Genomic DNA, 19422 nt, shown 5'->3' with positions numbered 1-19422 from the left:
ACATTTATTTATTTTTGAGACAGAGAGAGACAGAGCATGAACGGGGGAGGGTCAGAGAGAGGGAGACACAGAATCTGAAACAGGGTCCAGGCTCTGAGCTGTCAGCACAGAGCCCGATGCCGGGCTCGAACTCACGGACCGCGAGATCATGACCTGAGCCGAAGTCGGCCGCTTAACCGACTGAGCCACCCAGGCGCCCCGAGGGTCCAACTCTTGATTTCAGCTCAGGTCATGATCCCAGGGTTGTGGGATTGAGTCTCGCGTCAGGCTCCGTGCTGAGTGTCGGGCTTACTTAAGATCCTCTCTCTCCTTCTGCTCCTCTCCCCTACACTCTCTCTCTCTCTCTCTCTCTCTCTCTCTCTCTCTCTCTCTCACACACACACACACACACACACACACACACACACACACACATACAACAAATAAATAAAAAATTAAAAAAAGAATTTCAGAGAATCTGGTTTCTGCTCAAAGTCAGCTGGGGTAGTCTTGGAAAATACAGAGTTCTTTATCACTGGAACTCTTCCAAGAGTGGAGGACAGAAACCTCACAGACAAGAGTGGAGAGTCAAAGTTGAGGTAAATGCCCCCTTAGGGTCCCTGCCGTCCTTGAGTTCCATCCCCTCAATCCCTGCTGGGTCTGCCCAGGCGCGGGACTGTAGTTACAACAGTGTGTGGAGTAATGGAGGTGCTCACTAAATGACATGAGTGACGGGCAGACAGTCCCTGTCCCAGCAAAGCACCATTAGCTGTACCTGAGCCTGAAAGAACATACCAGTTATCTGGCAGTGGACGGTGGTGTGAAACTGCTTCAAAAGGAGTTATCTGGTGAAGAATTTTCTATACATTCTAGAGCATGCCAGCAAAAACCTCTGAGGCCTTAGCAATTCAGTAAAATAACATGTTCACTCTCACATACGCCCTGAGTCTCCAGGTAGCCTGGGTATTTTATTTTTTTATGATTGTTTTTGTAATTCTGGTAAAATACGTGTATCATAAAATTTACCATTTTAACTATGTTTAAGCGTGCAGTTCAGTGCTATTAAGTACATCCATGCACTCTGACCAGTAACTCATGAAGATTGCTCCACAAAATGCTTATTACTTATAACAGCCCCTTCCAGAGGCTGGAGGATAGAAGACTTGGAAAGGCATTTGGCAATTCCAATGGGGGACCTTCACCTGGAGGGACATCAAGTCCAAATGAGCTTTTGCTTTCAGTTTCCCAGAAGGAAGGTCATGGAGAAGTACAAATGATTATCCGAAAGCTTCCAAGCTACTATCCATCAGGCACTACGAGGACGTGAGAGCAGCTTACTTGTAGCCTCGGGTTTCCCTCTTTGTGGAAAAGTTACAGTCTCTGACTATTTCTACTCCATGACTCACAAATTCAACAGCATGTTGAAAACAGGCTGATTTCTCTACCTAAAAAAAAAACACAAAAACTGCATTTTTCCACCTTAGTGATTATAAGGGCTCAGCAAGAGCCTCTTCAAGACAACTATTTGGTGCTTATACCAATAAGGCTCTGCCCCACAAGTGTGCTCGGGTGAGGCGACTAGAATCAAGAAGTCAGAAGATGGGAGTGGTTTGCTGAATACTAAGCAACATTTACAATTGCAGGTAAAACATCCAGATAAAGGTTTTTACCTTTTTTTTGGGGGGGGGGGGGGTAGGCTTCTCCTTTCCCCCTGAAACAAATCAGAAAACGGGAGCTCAAATGTCCACAGGTCACTGGGCTTTTGTAATGACACAGGAGGGTTCCTCTTCCCAAATTATGTCAACATTTGATGTTCAAGGTAGGAATTCACAATACAATGAAATCCTGCCTTGTTGTTCACCACATCCCCAGGATCTAGCACAGCCCTTGACCCACAGCAGGTGTCAGCAAAAGTCTGGGGAACGAGTGAATCAATCCCTGAACAGAGGCATCATTTTCCTTCTGACCGAGGACCTTGTGAGATGTGGGGTCTGGCAGTGTGCACTACACGTGAGTTCAGAATCTTAACCTTCACCGACAGACAGGCTGATCTTTTACACCAAGGGAATCGTGGTTTCCCAGGGCAGGAACTCTAGGGGAAGACTATGCTTTCAAGTGCCAAAATCTTGGGGCGCCTGGGCAGCTCAGTCGGTTAAGCGTCTGACTTCAGCTCAGGTCATGATGTCACGGTTCGTGAGTTCAAGCCCCGTGTTGGGCTCTGTGCTGACAGCTTGGAGCCTGGAGCCTGATTCGGATTCTGTGTCTCCCTCTCTCGCTGCTCTTCCCCTGCTCATGCTCTGTCTCTCTCTCCTTGAAAAATAAATAAGCATTTTTTTAAAAAATGCCAAAATCTTAGGACAGGAGCAGGAGACTTGATAACAAGGAAGAGTAGGCCTAGATTTCTAGAACCAGGGACTCGTAAAGTATCTTTTCTTAGCGATTTTATGATCGTTTTTATTAGTTACATTAGTGTCACTCTAAAACCAAGGTTTCTCAGCCTCAGCGCTGTTGACCTATTGGGCCCAAATAAATAATTTTTTTGTGGGGGCTGTCCTGTGCCTGGTAGAATGTTTAACATCATCCCTGGCCTCTCCCTACTGACCCCAGTAGCACCCTTTCCCCAGTTGTGATGGAGCAGCAGGATCTCCAGACATTTCCAAATATCCCCTGCGGGAGACAATCGCCCCCAGTCGAGAATCAGTGCTCTAGACTGATACTATTGTCATGGCAGCTGTCCGCGTCAGGGACAAGGGCTTGGGAACTCGTGTGGGGATAGCATCCCTGACTTGCTGTCTACACTGGCTCTTGATCACGCACCTGATCTTTTACTTCTATTCTGAAGCACCAACAGGAGGTCACGGTGTACAATGACGTGACGTGGGGGAACCAGTGCGAGACGCCTGTTCTCTGCGCTCCCTGAGCCCGTGTCCCACCTTTGTCCCTGGAAATGGTACGGTTTACTCAAGTGGGACAAAAAGGTCACCGCAGTGGCATTTGTCTAGTTAATGGATGGAATTTATGAAAGGAAACTAACGTTGGACAAGAGGGATTTACAGTCCACACGAAGACAGCTTATGGTGGGGTTCTTGGCGCAGCTGGCTGGGTTGAATAAAACCTGGGATAATGGCCTTGGTGGCACTGTTGTCCCTCCCCTAAAGATGCTTATGGTGAGCAACGCAGGTAAAGTGTGTCAACTCATCTGTTCCTTCTGGCCCGGTTTTGCAAAGACTCTTTCTAGCCAGGACCATCCAATACTTGGAGTAGGCAGGTGCATTTCTCTGAATTTGGGCCTCCACACTCCTGCCCCCCCCTCCGCCTCCACCTAGATAAACCAGCCAACTGCTCAACCTTCGAGAATCTGAGCTGCTCGGCGCAAGTTGCGATGGGGTTTGTCACAGCTGTGTGACATTAGGCGGCTGCCTTCAACTTCTTACCCTTTAGCTTTTCGCCTGTAGGATGAGCACGTCAATAACTACCGCGACCCCATTCCCACAGGATTGCGATGCCAGCAACGTGAAGTGACAAATGTAGACAATTTCTTAAAAATGCCCAAATGCTCTGCCAGGCATTGTTGATACTGGTGCGGAAGGGTTTTCGTTGAGTTGTCATATCACCTCTAGGGCTCTGAAAAACTCCTGTGGCCCCAGGAATAACGACACCAACCATGCTCCCCGAATTACAAAGCCAGGGAGGATGAAGAAAGACAGGGAGGGGATCCCGTGGAAGGAGAGCAAGGTTTGCTCTGGAATAGTCTGTATGTCCCTTCTAGGCGAATGCGTTGTTTTCAGAGGTGGGGGGTATAATATAATGATTAAGTGTAGACTCTAGAGTCATACCGCCTGGATTTAAATCCAGACGCTCCATCACTTACTAACTGTGACCTTCGGCCAGTGCCTCAGTTTTCTCGTCTGTAAAATGGAGGTAATAACAAGGCGTCCCTCGCGGGTTTGCTGTGACGGTGAAAGCAGAGAATGTACATACCATGCAGGAGGTGACGGGGTGGGTTTAAAACTCAGTGATGCTGCCTCTCAGCCAAGCAAGCTACCTGCCTTACTCTTCTCATTCGAACAAAGGGGAATAGAAATAGTACGTACCTGACAGGATTGTTCCATGTGTTGATGAAATGGTTACGGGGGGGACTAACACACCCCATAAATGCTGTGAGCATGCTTAGTAGAACATGATACCCAGGACTACATATTAGCAGGCATTATGTACCATCATCATTACTTTTATCATGATAATTGTTACTCTGAGTCCTGGCTAGACCACTCCCTGGTGAGTTAGAGACACTCTGTATATAGCCCACGCTATACAGACTTTGGGCGAGTCATAAAACACTGTGCCCTTGAACAAATTCCATTCCCTGGGTGTGGCAAGCTCGCTCGCCCGCAGGAAGATGGGGCCAGGCCTCACTAGGAGAGCACTGAAGGACAGGAAAGCCAGCAAGACACCTAGCGACAGACAACCGGGCACTCTACCCAAAGTAGCACACAGCTCGACTCTTCATCCAGAAGCAGCCACTCTCTTCCCAGCTTAGAGCTCAGCTTTTCTTTAGTGCCTTCAAAAGAGCAGGATTCGGTGGAAGCAAGAAGCACTTACTGGCATCGAGACGGCAGAGGATCCCGGCATTGTTGGGTTGGGCAGGGTCCCAGGCATGGAGGCTGGCATGGGCTGTCTCTGTCTGTTGTGGAGATGTAGCAGAGAAGATAGAGAGCCTGGGACAGGCCTGGTAACACAGACAAAAAGCAGACATTATTCCTGATGCCTTGGGGCAGGGGATTCACTGCCTGTGTCCAGAACCAGCGGGGACAACACCATTACACGAGCAACAGATCAGATCCTCTGGTGGGAACCACATAATTGAGGATATTAGGGAAATAATAACAAATAAAACACAAGCCTGGCTTCCTCTGCTGCTTCCTAGTTAATACATCAAATTCCACTTCATTTCCTGACCTCTGTTATCTAACTCATGTTCAATAGTCAACAAGTCGGTAAATCTCCTACAACCCCTGCTTCTTAGGGAAGGGACTTGGGGGCGAAATCCTGTGTTTTGCTCAGAATTCTCCGCCCTTTGGGCGGATCCTAGACCCTGAGATCTGTGTGCGTTTGTTTTATCCACACTCTCTTAAGCCTCTGCCTGGAAGCCCTCCCGGCTTTGTAGGGAACATACTTGCACCGTCTGGATTTGAATAGCCAACTTTAGTCATGAACTCCCAATAGAAATCTGTTTTGACTTTTTCGTAATTCTCCAGCGTGGGTGGAAAAAACAAAAAAACAAAAAACAAAAAACAAAGCCAGGACCAAGGAACCAAAGGAACAAGACTGAGGCTCATGCCACTCTAGCTGGCCTTTTTCGGGCAAGTCCTGAGCCCAGCCCCCAATTACCAATCCCTCATTTTATAATAACTGGAGGTGTTAGGATGTTTGACAGAAACTGATTTTGGCCTGACCTGCAGAACTCGGGTAAGCATTCCTCGGGGGAGTACACGGTTTGAGCTTTTGCTTCAATTTGCCTGAGAACAAAATTTTTTCAGGAACTCAAATTGATTTAATGAGCCAGGGAATGTGTGGCTGAGGGAAAAAGGAAATTATTTGTGTTTATGAAAAATGGCAAATAAGTGACCTCCTCAGCTAAATTCTCAATCTCCTGATACTTTTGCCCCAGGGAGCTCTATAAATGTCAAACAGTTAAATTAAAGATTTAATGAATAAAACAAAACAAATAAATAAACAAACACCCCCCCCCCCCAGGACCTCTGAGGCCCCCATGTTAAGACACCTTATCCTGAATGCCACGAAAGAAGCTTCTGCTTCCAGAATTAATGCATTTTCTTAAAAAGAAAAAAGATTCCCTCCTGCTAAGTGCTGGGTAATGACTGCAGATGGAGGTGTTTGGTGTGGCTGGGTGCCTCTCTATGCTTCAGGGGAGGACAGTCCCGTCCAGAGTACTGTGAGAAGCCTCTTTGGAGCTCATGTGCCTCGCCTCCCGTGGCTGACTTAGGGAGAAGTGGGAGATTGAGACAGGGGAAACAATGCCAACATGTTCTTCTTTTGCATTGCTGTTGAAATTCCAAAGAAGATTAGGTTTTCTACTCCTTTTGCCTAATAGCTCCCTTGGGTATATAGCTAGCTATCACAGGCACATGCATCTTGGAAGGATTAGTCATAAATTAGTCAATATTTATATGTTTAAGAAGTTATATACATGAGGGGCGCCTGGGTGGCTCAGTCGGTTAGGCGTCCGACTTCAGTTCAGGTCATAATCTCATGGTTCGTGAGTTGAAGCCCTGCGTCCATCGGGCTCTGTGCTGACAGCTCATAGCCTGGAGCCTGCTTCGGATTCTGTCTCTCTCTCTCTCTCTCTCTCTCTCTCTCTCTCTCTCTCCCTCTCTCTCTCTTTCCCTCTGCCCCTCCCTTGCTCACACTCTGTCTCTCCCAAAAGTAAACATTAAAAAAAATTACAAAAAGAAGTTATATACATGAAAATATAAAAGAATATAAAACCTTTACACAGACTCCATGTCAAGGTACACAAATGGCACCCAGCTTTATTAATGGAACGTGTACACGAGTGGTTACACGGATAGGTCAATGTAAGTAGCCTGTAACAGTAAAATGAGTGTTTTCAGAAAAGCAAATGAGTATTATGGGTATTTTTTTGACATGTGCCCTAGGGATTTCTGGAGTATAGATTAACAAGAGGATTAGTAGGGTCTTTGAAGGTCCTTCACATTTCAGAGTTCTAGGAAACTGCTGATGTCCATTGCTCCAAAATTCTATAGTAGGCTGTAATTTCACTGGGTCCTAAAGCTTATCTCACTCAGAGGTGGACAGCTCGAATCACATAAGTATAAATGTGGCTCTATCAACAGGCAAGGTTTGCCTTATATTCTCCAGTCTTAATGTTTTGTTTGTGACCTTTTCTGGAAAGAAAATAGCTGTACAGTAATGGTCAGTTCCTCTAGGTGCAAAGTTAGTAATCTGAACGGCCCTGGTTTATAATGAGAAAGACTCACTGAGAGCATCTCTACAGATAGGTAATCATCTATCCATCCATTCGCCTATAGATATCCAGGCAGACGGAGAGATGTACACACATACATGTACACATACATATAGGTACATCTAAGCCTTCTACCATATGTCTGTTTCCCTAGTCACCAGGAGGAATGCTTTGGGTATAGACAGGGACAAGCAAAAAGAGATAACTGAGAACATTTTATTATGTTGATACGCCATATCATCCTCAGAAAGGAAGAGCGGCATAGTATCGTCATTGACATTTTGTTTCCAACATGGCATATTAATGATGATCTTGGTGATCAGTGTTTATTGATGAGCTATTATGAAAAAAGAAATCAATTACACAGCGCTGATGTGAATGGAGATGCAAAAGTAATTAAATTTAAAATGAGTTTTCATGCTTCACAAAACTATGGAAAACTCCCAGTTGGATACAGTAGCTGGGGAATGGTATGTTTCATTTAATCAATGTTCTTATTAGATCAGTTACTTCCACACCATGCATAGATGTACTAGATTTTTAAATAACAAGCATTCCCTCGTTAATTAAGAAAGCCTTTCAGGGTACTGAACTCCCTTGGAATTATAATAATAATTGCCTAATGACAGCAGTCAAACCAGTTAGCAATATATACTTGAAATAGAAATGGCTATTTGAGAACGCTGTATGTTTGGGCTCTGAAGAATTCTCAATTATTATTTTACACAGATTCTACAAACAATTTTCCCAACCCATGTACAAAACTGCGTCATTTTCTAGGCTTCTTGCTTGGGCTTTTAAAACTACAAACGCTGAAAGAAAAAAAAAATCTATTCTACCCATCACTGGGCATACAAAGGACTAGACTGAAGTAATTATGTAGCTTGGCCCAATAAATAATCATTTGTCCAGAATATTCTGATCACTGAAGCAAGAGTGGTATCGGAATAATTACATAAATTATCTAATTCCCCTTGTGTATACAGAAATAATTACTAACACATTGCACTTGCATGAAACTTTTTATGTTGCACTTATATAGTGTCATATTTTTCAAAATATTTTCACCTTCGTGCGACTTGAAACAATGCCATGTGGTAGATAGGTCAGATTACCCCTATTTTACTCAGAGTAAGCTAAATTCAGAAACATTTAAATGTGCCCAAGGTCACACGGGTCCTGAAAAGAAGCAGGACTTCTATTCAACTTGCAACACAGGGCTTCCCCCATCACACCTTGATGGCTCCCATAACTAAGTTATTATTGATTTTTTACACTAAAATAAATTCACGGTCTATTTCCTTTGATATTCACACTGCTCCCTGGACTTTGCAACGAAGTAGTAACATTCTGCAGTACTGCTAACACGAGAAGTCACTCATCCATGTGAAATTATGTTTTCTTCCTTTAAAAATAAAAAAAAGAAACTTCCCAAACAACACATCAGTTAGACTCTGAAAATAAGATGGCAAATCGCAGTAAAGTTGTGAAAACAAAGACCCAACAGTCTTTCTCCAGTGCGGGCTTGTTGCCATGAGCTAATAATTCCAGACTTTGAGCAAGCCGAGCCTCCTTTTTAATAACCATATGCCTCTAGGTAAAGTATTTCTACTAAAAATTATTGAGGCATGGAACAAGGTAAGATGTGTGAGCTCATGTTGGATTGTTCAATTACTAAACTGAGTCCCGTAGCATTAAGAGTTTTCCAACTTGACAGATTATTCCTCTTTATACACTTGTATAAACATACTGCTTACGGCTGAAATCTATGTAAGCTTTTCTTTCAATTAAAATGTCAAGGATGACAGACTGTGTTTTCAGTGTCCTTAACAGAATGAAAGGTACCACAGCAAGCGATTTCATGTCCTCATTTTTACCCCCAAAGGATGTTTTCCAGTCTAGGGGTGTCTGAAAAGCAAGGTCTGGGTCTCCAGCCTTTGCCCTTGGACAAGCCCAACTATCTTTAAGGAGCTAAGGGCCAGTACTTTTTGGGGGGAAGGTCTCAGGAGGGTCGCTGTAGACTGCTTTCCTTTCCCAGGTCTTCAAAAGACACGTGGCACTCCCGAGTTGTCTATGAAACTCGGGAGAGACAAATCTATCAGGTGTGTGGTCAGGCAAAGGGAAGAAGCAAGCCATGAAAAAAAAAAAATAAGGTTAAAGAATTGGAAGATCATATTAGCATCAAAATGAGACCACAGACATCTAAGAGAATCATGAGGAGATAATAAATAACCACTTGGAAGGAGGGGTGTGTGCAGAATCAGAAGCTTCAAGGCAATGAAATGGAAAGAAGAGTGGGCAGGAAGCAGAAGATCCAGAAAGCCACTGCCATTAGAGTTTTTGACTTTGGGGGAGAGTCTTTCTCCATTTTGGGGCTCTCCATTTCATCATCTATTTAATGAAGGGATCAGACTATAGGCCATCTGGAAATGGCCTGAAGCTCTAAAATTTTGATTCTAGGGGCACCTGGGCGGCTCAGTTGGTTAATCATCCGACTTTGGCTGAGGTCATGATCTCACGGTGGGTGAGTTCAAGCACCGTGTCCGGCTCTCCGCTGTCAGTGTGGAGCCCCCTTTGGATCCTCTGTCTCCCTCTGTCTCTCTGCCCCTCCCCCACTCACTTGCATGTGCATGCTCTCTCTCTTTCTCTCTCTCTCTCTCTCAAAAGTTAACAAACATTCTTAAAAAATTAAAAAAATAAAATTCAGATTCTAGATTTTGAAAATGAGATGTTCTTAATCTCTAGAGACTATATGTGTTATTATGATAAGGGCACTGGCTCACGGGCCCAGCACATAGTGCAATGTAGTAGGTGGTCAGTGTCTGTACTAAATGGAATGGAGTCAGTACAGCACTTAGTTCCTAATGTCAAAAATACATTTGAAATATGGACAAACCACGAAAAGAATGTGCCTCTAAACAGCAAGAGAAATTGCTAAAAAGAACTGAATACATTCCGGGGGGGGGGGGGGGGTCCACATTTCGTCCTCATTAAAAGGTAACGTAATTTCACACACAGACGTGAGAGAGAGAGTATTGTCCATTATCGCTGTATTTGCTTATAAAAAGATACATGCTTTTTTTTCACCTTAAATCAAGTATTGTGGCCTATCTTGGCAAACTACTTGCTGTCTAGGATGAGGAGACTGAAAAGCTAAACAGGGTGAATACAAACTCTTAAATCTTAAGAGATAGCCGTTTGTAATGAGAAATGCTTCTTCTATCATTCTTCTCCTAAGTGTGGAGTTTAAAAATTCCTATTTTTGTAAAGAAAACAAATTGCCGGAAAATCAAGTAGAATGTGAAATGGAAAGACAATACAGTTCATTTCTTCCATGAAGAATTTACATGTAATTTACATGTAATAATTACATTGGAAAATGGGAGTAAAGAGCAATGCCTCAGAAGATCGTCTGTCTAGGTTGGAATCCCAGCTCTGCCACTTACTAGCTGTGTGACCTCGGGTAAGTCGCTTGGCCTCTGTGTGCCTCAGTTTCCTCAACTATAAAATGGGAGGACAGAGATATTCACCTCATGGCCTTAAATGAGTCACCACATATTAAATACAGTTGACTCTTGAACAAAACAGGCATTAGAAACCCCAACTCCTCATGTAGTCAAAACTCCACATGTAACTGTGATTCCCCCCACAATTAACTACGAATAGCCTACGTGAGAACATGAACTACTAATGCTAACAGCCTTAATGATAACACGAACAATCTATTAGCACATATCTTGTATGCTATATGTATTATATACCATGTTCTTGCAATAAAGCAATCTAGAGAAAAAGAAAATGTTAAGAAAATCATAAGGAAGAGATATCATTTATAGCACCATACTGTATTGACAGAAAAACATCCTCATATCAGTGGACCTGCGTAGTTCAAACAGACGTTGGTCAAGGGTCAACTGTATGTTGAAGATGCTCAGTAAAATTAGTTGTTTTGTTTTTATTCTTCCGAAACACAGACCAAACTATAGATTAATCACTGTACTCCAATAAAGGAACTGGGGCTTCAGGCTGGGATCTTAAAGTTAGCACCAATCCTTAGCTTTAATTAAAGAACCACAGCAGCCTAACAAAATGCCTATAAAAAGGTCCCAAACTTGCTGCCTTTATAAGATATCTTTAAATATCCATCAACTCGAGATTTCCAAACCCTTCTGTGGAGGAAAATGGACTCCTCTCACCCACAGTTTTACAGAATTTCAAAATGATTCACACTATTTCTCAGAAAGGATCTTTGAAAATATTTCCTCAAAATGGAACCAAACTAGTTCCCCAGAGATCGGTTCTCAGTATCTTGTTTTTCCTGAAAACAATGACAAAAATCCAACAGAAGCAATAATTGGGAAAACAAGACAGCTATCTGGCCCATATTTTAAAAGACATCATTTTACCCATATCTTTTTTTGAATGAGCTCATGCTCCGCACCAAGTCTCACTGCCAAGCTCCTAAAGTTGGATGGCAAATACAACATTTCCCCTTTTAACAAATGAGGAATTTGAGACAAAGAAGTAGAAATATTTGGCCTGAGAAGAGGCACCAAAATATCAGCAGAATTCAATTAATATATGTAGTTTCCATTTCAAAGCTTTCTTAGACTCAAGGAAGGACCTCTGGTAAAGATCTGGAACCTCCCTGCAAGATTTATACCTCTCCCCTTCTCCCCTCTCCCCTCTCCCCCACACCCTCCCACCCAGTGCCACCTTTCCTTTCCTTTAGTGACACAGGCATTTGGGTGTCTAGGAAGATAATTTTGCCTTTTTATCTGTATCCTAGCCACCATCTTTCTTAAAAAGCTAGCAAAACAGCCCAATGAAAAACAGCAAATTCTCCAGCTCCTTAAGAGACACCGGTACACGTGGCTTCTTGTGACAGAACTTGATATGACTCCAAGGCCACTGCACCATGTGGCCACTCACTGCCTCCCCAGCACATGGCCCTGGGCTCCACACCAGTGACATAGTGACTTCCTTCCAGTTTCATGTAAGTGCCACCTTCCTTCCTGCCACAGCCTTGAACGTAAGTAACCTTCACCACCTTCTCTGGACATCCACAGCAGGTCAGGGCCTGTTTTTGGAGTGCCCTCACCCTGCACTTCTCCCTAGTAACATTTATCACCAATCGATGAATAAATGAATGAGTCAATCAACGAATCAATCAAAAATCAAATTAAGCATCTAACACAAAGCGGGCCCTGTACACGCTCATTTCAGAGTGGAACACTAGCTTGGCAAGTTAGGTCATTTGCCTAACAATTCATTTACAAATTCACCATCTGTGGTCACATGTTGGAAAACAAAATAGATGTGTTTCATGGTCTCTTGGAGTTTACCACCTCAGCTCCCCAGTTATAATTCTTCAGTGATTGTGAGTGATTTTTGAAAATGTGTCTGTTCCAAACCAGACAATAAACTTCACAAGAGGTTGTGCCTGCTCTATTTTTACTAATGCAGATCCTTCAGAAACCTAAGCAAGTGCATGGTACCCAGGAGGTGTTAATAAATACTTCTTGGGTTAGTAAGAATACAGATATTAAGGATCTCTTCAACTAGCAATAGATGTTGCAAGCACAGGGCTCAATAAATTATCTTTGCTAGCTAACGAGAAGAACTTCATTGATTTACAAGTCATGAGTGAAACTCCAATTTACATTAACAGCCTCATGTAACCCATTTCTGTTCTTGAAAAGCATAAGTGGTTACCCCCAAGGTAATCTGTACTTTTTTTTTTTTTTTAACGTTTATTTTTTATTTTTGAGACAGAGAGAGACAGAGCATGAATGGGGGAGGGTCAGAGAGAGAGGGAGACACAGAATCTGAAGCAGGCTCCAGGCTCTGAGCTGTCAGCACAGAGCCCGACGCGGGGCTCGAACCCACGGACCGCGAGATCATGACCCGAGCCGAAGTCGGCTGCTCAACCGACTGAGCCACCCAGGCGCCCCGGTAAACTGTACTTTTTATCAGTGCCCCTTAGATTAAGCTCAAGCCTTCAGACGAGTTCTAGACCCATTTGTTTTTGCATCAATTAAATTCACTTCCATTTGAAATTATATTCTAGGCATTTCATAAGAAAAGGCCAAGAATAATTCAGCCACACTCATCTGTCTCCAATCTATGTAATGTTTTAAAAATTGGATGCCTGCCCTGTAATAAGGCTGCACTTTATACTGCTCAGAGCTCTGGGCTCGGAGGTACCAGTTACACCCACACCACGGTCAACTAAACATCTCGTTTCTGCTTTGCACTGACTTATCGATATTGACAAGAACACTTTTGTAATCATTATCACCAGGGGTGTCGGAAATTAAATTTACCACGCAAGATAAATTTGGGCCTCCTTTTTTTATCAATTTTGTACTACTGCTGCCTTTATTTTATAGATGTAGTATCCGATATCTTGGAAATGTAACCTCTTTTTCTTTAAATAAAAGCCCGGCTGCGAGAGAGCCAATGGTAGTCATAAAATGTAATACAGCTAACAGAGCTGCACCCTACTGGAGCCTTTGCTGGGTTTTATAGCATAAATGCTGTATCTACTCAGGCAGAGGAGATGTTTACTAGTGCTTTCAAGGGTTTTAAACAGAGAGAGCAGGAATAGAAAGGGAGATGTAAATTTATGGCCATTCTGTTAAGACTATTAAATCAATCTCTTTTTTTTTTCTTTAATGACTGATTTCTGCACCATTAATCTGAATTAGTCATGCAGTCAGCCTGATTCATTTAAGTTAACCAAAAACACGGTTGGATTGGTTTCTGATGTACTAGTGTCACCACAGGAAAAAAAAAAAACCCACGTTTTCAAAATCTGATATTTTTTCCTTGTAAAGAGCTAAAGGCTCTTTTAAAAGACCCTTTATAAAAGACCCCTAAATGCCTGAACAGTCTGGCTTTCGCCATGGGTCAGGCTTAAAGACACGAAGAGATGGCTTTTCAATTAGCCAATAACTTCCCGGTTGCTTCAATTATTCATAAAGTTACACTTAGAAAAGGCAAGTAAATGCAGATCCAAAGACATGAAATAAAAGATGATTTTGAATGCAGGCTCAAATAAATGATATACATCTGGCTGCCTGGGGAAATTTTTTCTTTAGAGAGACGTATCTCTAAGTAGAATTTCTTCCTGTTTCTAAGTTGTTAATAAGCTTCCTCCTTGCTTCATAAGGACAAATAAGTAGCCCTCTGATTATGAGCCTTGTCATTTACATGTGATTGCTGCTTGCATTCATTCACCATCAATGAATTATTCATGGAGACATCCAGTGACACACTTGCCTGGATGTTCTGTAGAGGCAGAGAGCTCCCGAGCTTACAAACGCCCCCACCCCACAACTCTTAAGTAGGCGATTCTGTTTTGGTTTCCTCTGGACTCTCAGCTTGTCAGTTATCATATTTTAATGAGTAATTTGTGGCGGACGCCACACCCTGTACAGTCGCCCCATACCTATGATCCAAATAGATAGTGTCATTTTGCAGCTAAACGACAGAAGCACCAACTGCGAAAGACTTCAGCAAAAACAGAAGAGCTCTAGGAAACATCATCTGGACAACCTTTACTCATCTTTGCACTTTGCAAGTTCTCCCCACTAGGTCGCCCCCACTAATGCCTTTAACCTAACCTCTTCCTGAATCTCAAGGCAGGTTCTAGTAGGCAGTTTTCAAGTACCTCTCCTGGGAGACCAAATTTATAACACCCTCCACCCAGCCACTCGCCAGGATTATTTCAGCTCCTTAGGAGAAGGCGCTAGAGACGATTAGCTCCACAGCTATACTGGCAGGAGGGGGGATACGTCAGTGATGCAGGAGGAGGGGCTTAGGCTGGCTATGAGGACATGCATAAACGCAGGCTGCTAAAAGCCTGATTCCTCAAGTTCTGTTCTTAATGATAAAGTAACAGAAGTGCTGAGAGGGCAGCTTGTCCTCCAAGGAAGCACAAAGACAGGGGCACTGCCTCGAGGCTTAGCCAACTCCTCAGTAGGTTACATCCTGACAGACAGCCGCAAAGTCCAAACAATGGCTGTAATCAAATAACCAGAAACCATAGGAGAGGGTGTGAGAGCCTAGAGAAATCCTTGTCAGACAGAGCTGAACATCATGAGGGTGGCGGAAAGGGAAGGGGGGGTGGGGGGGGGGAACTTGGAGAAGGTTCCAAAGGCCCACAGAGAAATACTGAAAGGCCAGAAGGGAAGACCTAAATGGAAAAGTAAAAGGAACAAGACCGGGAGATGACGATAACGGCCTTCAAGTTTCCAAATTACTATATTCAGAGAATGGTGACCAGCTACTTTCAAAGCCAACCAAAGCAGAATAATAACTGTAATAAAACAGCAGCACATGGGATTTACGTTAGAAGAAAGAGTATCTCCCAAGAACGAACAGTGTAAAACAATTAAATGGCTTACTGAAGTTTTGGAATTTCCTCTTATTAGGCTCTTAAAAAAGAGATTCGTCCCTGTCTGGCATGGTTTCTAGGGAGGAGGACGAGGAACTGGCAGACTTCTCATAGTCCTAAATTAGGTCTATTATTTTCACTGATTCCAGTCAGAGTGGCTGACAGAAATGATAGAGATAATGCTGGCTGCCATCATTAACCAGTAAATCGAATAAAGCGGCCTTGTGTGGCTGACAAGGCACAGGCTTTGGGCCACCCGCTGGCCCTGTCACGGCCCATGAGTGTGTGATCTGCACAAGTCATTTAACTTCTCTGTTTCCTCATCAGCAAAAGTAGGGCTATACTACCCACTTCCTAAGTATGGTGTGAGGACGCTTTGATAATCACATATGAGATGATATTTTGTATGGGTTTGTCCTTTGGAAGATGATCGGTGTATATTCTATTCAACAGATGACTGATCTGGTTTAGAAAATAAAATTATCGCTAATGTCATTTTAAAATACAAAGGAAAACTATATTGTTCTAAATTTCAGGGTGAAGTGGTTTGGAAAAAAGACCCAGAAACTTCCAGCCTCTCTGAGATTTCTGACTGTACTTTTCTGTCACTATGAGAGCTGGTATCTCCTGGTATATCAGCATCTTGGGGAAACCTACTCTGGTTTTTTCCAGGCCAGGCTGATCCCTACTCTGTGTTCGCACAGCACGTACCAGTCTCTTCACTAGACTGGAGAGAGAGTATCGCAAAGCACAAAGCTAGGGGCGCCTGGGTGGGTCACTCAGTTGAGTGTCTGACTTTGGCTCAGGTCATGGTCTCATGGTTCATGGGTTTGAGCCCTGCGTCAGGCTCTGTGCTTGACAGCTCAGAGCCTGGACCCTGCTTCGGATTCTGTGTCTCCCTCTCTCTCTGCCCCTCCTCTACTCACACTCTGTCTCTCTCTGTCGCTTGACAAAAATGAAAGGTTAAAAAAAAAGCACAAATCTTGGCACACAGTAGGAGCCTTGTAGAGGTTTGTTGAACGACTTAATGATGTTACCTCACTGTACATGGTCTTTCATTTCCTGGCAGCAGTACCTCCATGACACATCCATGACAGTCTTCTTATTAAGGGTCACGATAACTTGACACATTATCATGAAAGAACAGTCAGCTTATCATTGACTTGAACAAGGGGATTGGGGGAGGGGCAGAGTTTCTAAGAAACTGGTATCCTCTGTAAGCAACCTTTCCTGAGCTACGTTTCAAGTTCTCCCACTTTGCAGGAGCACTTATCATGAGCTAAATTGATATTAATCTCAAACACTTAATAAAATAACAGCAATAGAGCTCATAATAATGACACTTGGCACTTTGCATCTAAGGATCTCAAAGGATCTAGTCATGGGCTGGACCCACAAGCAAAGAAGCCATTGTGCATAGCTTCCCTGTGGACACAGTTGATCCTATCATTAGGTTCTGAGATTGAGACTGTGGCCATACTATGTGCATAAACACACCCACTGCCCACAAACACCCCCAGACATCTACATGCTAAGAGGCAAAAGTGATAAAAAGACGACTGGCCCCAAATGCACTCTTATCTGTATTAGCTGGGTCAAACCTCGAAACACAGATTTGTATTTTGATACACTTGTTTTATTAGGATACTTCTTCCAACCTCGTTCTTGCTGTATTTGTAGATATAAACTGGAAATTCCATGTCTGTTCTTTAAAGGCATGAGGTTTTAAAGGGCTTATTTTTCCTTTAAGTTCATTCTGAAGGAAATTTTGTTTAGGCTTAAACATACAGGAGTTTGTGTATAAGGCGTCACTTCTAAGGCACTTTTCCCTTCCTTGGCGGCCGTGCATTTGCCAACGACAGTGACTTGCTCAGTTTCCCATATTATTCCCCAGACAGCCCTATTCCTACTTCCAAACAAATGTGGTATTTGGGGTTTCAAGTTTAGAATGTAATTTGGTATCATTTCAGATGTCTTCCTACAGCTTAATAAACATCTTCCCCAGAGGGACTTGGGGTCTGATTTTAATTTGTGGTAGGGTTATGGTCACAGTAAATGTCAATTTTAGCTATCGACAATAAGCCCTACTAGAAAGAGAAATTGTAAGTGAATGACAGTACATTTACAGGACGTGTGCCACATTATGCTTGCTCATAGGAGTTGACTATTCCCTAAGAAATCCCTTCACTGATCTGTAATGAAAGTCTGGTTTCTCCTCAGGGCTCTGACTGTCAGTCACTCATCGAAAGAGAATGTGCCAATCTGTAGACCAGAGAAAGGTACAGTGAAGTAACCAAGCCCTCCATGATATAGCTTTGAATCCGAATACCCCAGCGACACGTCACTGTGTCAGCTGGGTGATCCTGGGCTGTGTCCTCAAGTTCTCCTCAGAGTTTCTATTTCTTCATGTATACAATAAGGTGGCTGAACCAATAATCTTCAAGGACCTTTTCAACTCGAAAGTTATGTAATCGGGTATGATCAAGGGTGGGTAACCTGCCTCGTGGAGAAGCTCAAAACTATTTATTTTGGAGAAGCAGCACGTCAGTAGGGGATGGGCTTTCCTCAAAGGTGGGACAAATGAGTAACTTGTCACTGGCCTCTCTTGGACATTCCCTATCCTTCAACAAAAGGCAGTTTCCAAAGATCACTGAGTACAGGTCATATGTAGCAAAGTAAGGCAGGAACCAGGGGTGCTGAAGGGTAGGAGAGGAGGGAGGTTTCTTCTCACATGTGAACAAGGATCCTTTTAATTAGCATGTGAAATAAAGGTTTCACTCTTTTGTGCATCAGAGTTAGTCACATATTATTAAGCAGAATACCATTCTTTAGGAGAGGTAGGACAGGCCCTTAAATAAGGGATTCTGTCTGTTCAATGTGGTGCCATCAGGCCCCATTGGGATTGGGGAAAAAAATGGGCATTCTGAGAATGACAAAAGTCTTCCAAGTCTGACAGTTGTCGGGAAAACTGAGTAGTAAACGTTAGCTTGACCTACCTACTAAAGAGCTAAGACAGCATTCCCTAAGTGCCTATGTTGAGCCCTATGGATGATCTTGTCCATGGTGCCTGGGATGGTTAATTTTGTGGGTCTACTTGACTGGGCCATGGGTTACACAGATGGCTGGTTACACATTATTTCTGGGTGTGTCTGTGAAGGTGTTTCTAGAAGAGATTAGCATCTGAAGGGGTGAACTGAATAAACCAGATTCTCCCTCCAAGGGGTGAGTGGGCATCATCCAAGGTGATGTGGGCATCATCCAAACTACTGAGGTTCTAAATGGAATTTTAATAAAGGAGAAAAGTTGAATTATCTCTCTGTCTCTCTCTGTCTCTGTGTCTCTCTCTCTGTCTCTCTCTCTCTCCCTCCTTCCCTCCCACCCTCTCTCTTTCTGCCTGATTGATTGAGCTATGACATCAGCCTTCTCCTGCCCTGGAACAGAGACTTACACATCAGTTCTCTTGGTTCTCAGGCTTTTGGACTTGGACTGAAATTTGTACCACTGGCTTTCCTAGGACTCCAGCTAGCAGACAGCAGATAGTAGGACTTCTAAGCTTCCAGAATTGGCATAAGCCAATTCCTTACAATAAATCATATATAGTATGATCATATAATAAATTATATATAAGTGATTATGTAGCAAATTTTATTATATATGTATTCCATATCCTATTGGTTATTTTTTCTCTGAAGAACGCTGAGTAACACAGTGCTCATCTTTAGGCTCTTTTCTCTAGGAATTGTCCCATATTTCTTTAAATATATGGATGCAATGAATTAGTGGAATCTAGGCATTAACTCTGACATCCCTCATCCTCTACTTCCAATCATTCACTATGTTTTATCTACTCTACCCCCCAGATAGACCTGGAATCCATCCACTTGGTTCCATGTCCATTACCAAGATCCTGGTCCTCTGCACTACAGCCAGAATGATCTCCATGAACCAATGATCTAATCATGACTTTTCCTATTCAACATTTTTCCATGGCTTCCCTCAGCATTTGGGATTTAATAAAATCATCCTTTACATG

The 19422-nt window shown here is 43.1% G+C and overlaps 1 protein-coding gene across 3 annotated transcripts in view; it reads right to left on the bottom strand.

The window, feature by feature from the left end:
• The window catches only part of CREB5 (cAMP responsive element binding protein 5), a 399683-nt gene that overhangs the window by 97191 nt on the left and 283070 nt on the right, over positions 1–19422 (bottom strand). For all 3 annotated transcript variants that reach the window (XM_078441094.2, XM_078441098.2, XM_078441099.2), the window contains one exon: positions 4582–4708. In XM_078441094.2, coding sequence (XP_078297220.1) covers positions 4582–4708 — 127 coding nt within the window. The remainder of the gene's footprint in view (positions 1–4581; positions 4709–19422) is intronic.

Source organism: Panthera onca, chromosome A2 (assembly GCF_046562875.1).
Source record: "Panthera onca isolate mPanOnc1 chromosome A2, mPanOnc1 haplotype 2, whole genome shotgun sequence".
Classification (NCBI taxonomy): domain Eukaryota; kingdom Metazoa; phylum Chordata; class Mammalia; order Carnivora; family Felidae; genus Panthera; species Panthera onca.
The sequence above is the reverse complement of the archived record's forward strand: the minus strand, read 5'-3'. Positions and strand labels throughout refer to the sequence as shown.